The sequence below is a fragment of the Vigna unguiculata genome, chromosome 6 (genome assembly GCF_037176805.1).
Source record: "Vigna unguiculata cultivar grain cowpea cultivar isolate G323 ecotype 2 chromosome 6, ASM3717680v1, whole genome shotgun sequence".
NCBI lineage: Eukaryota > Viridiplantae > Streptophyta > Magnoliopsida > Fabales > Fabaceae > Vigna > Vigna unguiculata.
The window spans coordinates 45,425,880-45,431,746 of NC_140797.1; the positions used below are offsets into that span (position 1 = coordinate 45,425,880).

The following is a 5,867-nucleotide window of genomic DNA, read 5'->3' on the forward strand; positions in this document are numbered from 1 at the left end:
CTGAATAATGTTTATAGCTTTGGGCTTAGTGGTAAGCGTTTGATCCTAACAATTGGTATTAGAGCCAAGGTCACGAGTTGGCATCAATTGTCCCGTGATGAAAGTCAAGTGGACCGAGTCACAATCGAATCGGGATGTTTTTGGCCTAGTGGTAAGCGCTCAATCCTAACAGTTGGTATCAGAGCCAAGATCACAAGTTCGGTTCCCGGTGGACAATTGTTAAGGGGGGGTTGTTGCGGGTTACACAATTGCCCCGTAACAAAGACCGGGTGGACCAAGTCACAATCCAAAGGTGAGATTCTTAGTAGGACAATTGCTGAGGGAGAAATTGTTGTGGGTGGCATCAATTGTTTTGTGGCAGAGACCACGTCAGTCGAGTCACAATCGAATCATTACACTCTTTAAGTAAAAAGAGTTACACTCTCACTAATGATTATTGTTTTTGACCTAGTGATAGACGCTCGATCCTAACAATTGATATCAGAGTCTAAAGAAATCATATATTTTTATCATAAATTTGGTATATTTCCAATTTTATATTCTTTTATTTTATTTTTTATTTTAATAATTTTTCATATAATAACAAATAATTAATGAACTTTCATATAATAATGTATTCTTAGAGACAGTAATACAAAGTTTTTCCAATTTACGTCTCTGATTTGAGTTCTGCATGAACCTGTCTTTCTCACATCTCCATAGAATACAATCTTAAATGTTGTTAACAACTATGAATGAGATTCAATATTTAAAGCTAACAGATATATGATCGGTTTTTTCTTTTAGCAATATTTAATCTCATTAGTTGAAAAGTACTTTCTAAACAATGCCAGTCATAAGGTCCTAAAACCTTCTTCCTCATTGATTTATTTTGAAACAAAACAAAACTGTTATATTTATTGGCTTCAATATAGTATTAATGGTAAGATACATATTGCAAGAATGAACTTAAACTTTATTGGTGAACAAAATCTACCATCGGATTTTGTTATGAACAAGATCCTAAGTTTAGTCCTTGCTAGAGCAAATGATCTTATTATCTGTTCCTACAAAGGCCTCTTAGATAGCCATCTACTGAACATGTCAAGACATTCTTCAGGTTTGTATTCTGGAGCTGTGTGACCTCCACCCTGAAAATATAACAGTACAACCAATGGAATCAAGAATTACCAAATATGCTACATATACTTTATTATCATTACACTTTTTAGATGGAATCTAGAATATACTTATTAAATGGAATCTATATTTGAGCCACAAGAGCAACAAGGAGAACAAAAAAACTTGCCTTCACAGTTGCAAATGTCATTCCATTGGAGTAAGTCCTGGTGTATCTATTTGCAGGAAAACAAAAATCAAATACATAAATTAATTAGTATTTTGGATGAATTAAGCCTGTTGATTATACAACTACAGTTAGTGGAATACCCTGCAACTTGACCATTTGTACGCCATTGCCTCCAATCATCTACAATGGAGTAGTTTAAAGATTTGACCCATGCTTGAGTTGCCAAGAAAGGAACCAAAAAGTCATGATCGCCACTGTCAGCAATATAGAAAAGTTATCTGGTATGTGAAATTCAAACTATAGTTCAAACCTTATTCAATATATGGAGAAAGAATATTGACCTGTATATGAGCGAACGATAGCCCATTCGACTCAGATTTACGTGATACTCAAAACTGCTTGGGATATCTTTCTTGTAAGGTATATCGTACGTACAACGACGCCATTTTCCTATACTTCCCTGCACATGCAACCAAGATACCAAGATTTATGTTATATATGAACTTGTATATGCAATTGTATGTAAGAAATTTACTGTCATTTATATCAATTACTACACCTGACGAACATGTAATGCAGTGCGAACATTATCATCATTGGCCCAAAAACCGCAGAGGAAGTATACATAACTCTGGATGGTAGTTCACAAAAGGTATGTTAAACAACCAATGCATGTTATAGCAAATATATCATTGCACAAATATGAAAAAAAAATTGTGATTGAATAAGGCATGAAGATTACTCGACAGTTTAAGGATGGCAATTTGAGACGAGTGTTTAGGAAATTCGTGCTGGAATATTTCTTAATTAGTGATCTCCTCCAAGATGTTTCGGTATCCATCCACTCACATAATGGGTCCAAAATATTGACAGTACTAACTCCTGATAAAGCCTATAACAATGAACCAATTATTGACTTTGTGATTGTTTGTTATTAGAGATTCTGCAAATGAAAATCTTGCAAGCAAAGATCAAATAAGCGTACCTCGTTGAATGACTCGATATCTCTAGAGCATAATACATTTTTGACGTCTACTTTTATGTACTCTCCTCTGCAATTTTTTTGTAGTGACTTTTCATTGTAACAAGAGAGTTTAGTTAGCATTTGATTTTCTTCAACATAGTTGTTGATGAATTACAATGAAATTACCTCATATAATTCATCGGAAATAAGTCCCATTCCATGAGAAAAAGGAATTTGATAATTATTTTCTCTTGCAGTAGTAGCAGCATTCCCTAACAGGTATCCCTAAAGAAAAAAAAACATTTTATGATGAGTACATTACAAGTGTCTATCTTTTTTTTTTTCAAATTTCGACACACATTCTATGCTTCTAGAGTCATACAGAAATATATTTTTAATTATTTTGACAACACCTCTTTAATTGTTTGAAAAATATTTTAATATGTACCCTGTGAGATTGTTTGTTTAAAGATAATGCGTGCAATCTGTAAAAGACCTAGGACTATTCTAATTTACTCTTTCATTCTCAAGCAGGAAGGTTTTTTAATTAGAGGGACAAAATTGTCCATTAAACCTAGCAACGTTTTCCTTGGTTTTTTGATAAAGAATACTGAGATTGAGATTTCCAATTTGAAAGCTCTTTATGGCACATGTATAATATTTTTTGTTGGTTTTTGTTGACTCGGATATCTGTATTACTATATTAAAATTATCAAATATATTAACGTATAGTAAGAATATTATTTTTCTAAAAGGATATATAAGTTAAACAAAGATGATAATATAATCAAAGTTGGCAAACAATTCCACTTTTCTGAAATCATTTTTACGGAGTCATGCCACTTAAAATAAAGCCTCTTTTTCTTTTTCTAGTTTTTCAGAAAAAGAAAAAACAATGACGAACATTTTATTTTGTATCAATGCACACCTTTGACAATTGATATATGCTACAAGGTATCATACCCAACTACTCAAATCTCACTTAAATTTGAAAAAGTTGTGTTTAATATTAACTAACTACTTGGAATATATGATCAAGCAGTGAGCAGTTTTAGTATTTGCAGGAGATGTTACATCCGAATTTTCAAAGCTTTTTAATGCAATCAATCATTGTTACAAAACAAATTAATGCATATAAGAAATTCACTCCTCTAAACTTCTATTTTTGGTAATACTTTGATTCCTCTCACGCAAACATTGTAGTAATAATTGTGGAAAAATGTATACCCAACATCAAAGAGATTTTAAGATGCTAACCTGGAGATTTATCCATGGTTGAACCCCTTTTTCATTTGCTGAAAACAAGAGAATTTGGCAATCACTAAACTTTCAACCAAACTATTAACCCAATGGCGCTATGATATACAAATTAATCAGCGTCTACCTATGGTTTGTGGATCAAATTTGTAGCGCAAATAGCTTTTTTTTTACCTTGTGAAATTTCTTGAACAATCACTGGAACAAGAAAGCCAGAGTACGAATCGCCACCGATGTAAACTTCGTTTGACAAAAAAGTTGGATGATCAATCAGCCACTGCAAACAGTTAATAATCACTGTAACAACTAATACTTTTGTCTACAAACAAAGCAAAAAAAAATAGAAAAACAAAAAAACAATTTGATGATTGTGAAATAAAGAAACGAAAGAAAAGGATGAACACCTTCCTTAGAAATTGATGGGCCAGGTGAACAATTATCCAGTCACTTCTTTGAGCAGTAGACTCTGTTGTGGAATAAGTGAATCCAGAGAAAACTGGCAAGTCTACAAATATTATGCTACTAACCTACCAAAAATAGTTATGACAAATATAAGAGACCAATAAATAAGCATAACATAATGAGAAACGGATGTGATAAAATAAATACAATAAAAGCTCAAACATCAGTTTGAACCAAGAAAAAGGAAGAAACATAATGGACACCTTAGTCCACGAATGTTTCCTGTAGAACAAATTGGGGATGGTTCCATCGTATTCCTCGTGCTTAAAACCAAGAGGACCTGCAACGTTAAAATAAAGTAAAGTACAAATCGGGAAAGAAAGTAAATATGGTTAAAAAGTGAAATTTAAACTTAAACCTAATTCATAAAACCAAAGTGAGATTTGCAATTATGAAATCGCCATATATCTATATGGATATTACCTATCTCTAAGACAAGGGCAGAGAAGCCTGAGCAACCAGGACCACCAGGGAGCCAAAGAATGAGAGGATCCTCCTTTGGATTGTTCTCCGACTCAATGAAGTAGTAGAATGCCTGAACATCCTCTGATTCACCCACTCCCACATATCTATTCAACAAATATAATGTAACATTATATGTCTATGGCTTTCGTTCAAGCAACTGATTCTAATCCCATGATTAGAAGTACTGTAATGTTTTGTTGTGGGGTGAGTTTAACTTACCCGGTTTCAAGGACAAAAGGAAGTGGTCCTTCGAATCCAGGAAGGAACTTAACCGTGGAGCCAGACCATGCAATTTGAAAGAAGAAGAGCGATAATAGAAGAAGGGGAAGTATAAGGCCGTAACAAATGAAACCAGAAGTAGTGTAACTTGCACTAAAGTTAGCCATTTTTAAAATGGTGTTTACCTTTTGTCTAGGGGCATTTCCATGGTTCTTAAATGGAGTTTGTCAGTCCTGGATGACACCATTATTTTTAATTATTATTAATTAGTATTTTCCTGTTACATTACACTAATCCCAGTCCTATCCTATCATATTCTCATGGCATTGGAAAGGTGGATAGGGTTGATCTCAACTTGGACCCACAAACAAGCGACAGGGTCTGGTTCAAGCATGTGTCACTGTGGCTGGCTGGGACATTTCATTTGCTTATCTTTGGACATTTATGGAGCCCATCATAATCCTAATGATTCTCATTTTAGAGGAATGCAACAGGCTAGAAGAGTACAATATGCTTCAAATACATTTTTTGTAAAACAAAAAATTACAATTCTAAATACTAAATATTTTAGTTTAATATAATAAGAATTAATATATCTTATTTTTAATACAATAAATATAATATTATTTTAATATAATAATTTAATTACATTGGCTTTATCCTTAATTATTAATATAATTAAATATCTATATAACATATATTTAATAATAATAAATTAAATTAATATATAACTAATTTTCTTCTACTAAATACACATAATATTTATTAAAAACTAGAAACACTCAGTTATATTAGCTATTAATTGATTTTAAATAAAATTAATAAAATTAAAATTGTTTTATTAAGAATATAATATATTTATTGCAAACAAATTATTTTCTCATTTTAATTTTTTTAATAATTATATTTTTATAAATTTATTTTGGCTATTTATTTTTCATAAAGTTTCTAGTTTTTATATATTTTTTTATTTTTTCTATTTTTTTAGCTTATCTTTTTTTAAGACTTCCTCTAGGATTTTGTTTTTTAGAAAATGCCCTTAAGTAGATAGAAAAGAATTAAAAATGAAATTCCTAAATTGATTTGGAAAAATTAAATATCATTGATATGGAAGAATTAACACAATTGAGTATTTAAAAAATAAATAAAATTGGTGTGTTTATTTAAAATTTAAATTTAAATTTAAATAATTCATACCTTATAATTCATATC

The 5,867-nt window shown here is 31.3% G+C and overlaps 1 protein-coding gene across 1 annotated transcript; it reads right to left on the reverse strand.

The window, feature by feature from the left end:
• Positions 1 to 836: 836 nt before the first annotated feature.
• Positions 837 to 4,896, reverse strand: LOC114186719 (serine carboxypeptidase-like 11). Its single transcript, XM_028074697.2, has 14 exons — positions 4,656 to 4,896; positions 4,395 to 4,540; positions 4,175 to 4,251; positions 3,914 to 4,036; positions 3,684 to 3,786; positions 3,510 to 3,547; positions 2,439 to 2,537; positions 2,274 to 2,360; positions 2,031 to 2,180; positions 1,848 to 1,919; positions 1,630 to 1,748; positions 1,429 to 1,542; positions 1,289 to 1,334; positions 837 to 1,130 (listed from the first exon to the last, which is right to left on the reverse strand). Exons 1-14 carry the CDS (start codon positions 4,820 to 4,822, stop codon positions 1,047 to 1,049), a joined length of 1,425 nt encoding a protein of 474 aa, XP_027930498.1. The 5' UTR covers positions 4,823 to 4,896; the 3' UTR covers positions 837 to 1,046.
• Between the last annotated feature and the right edge of the window lie 971 nt (positions 4,897 to 5,867).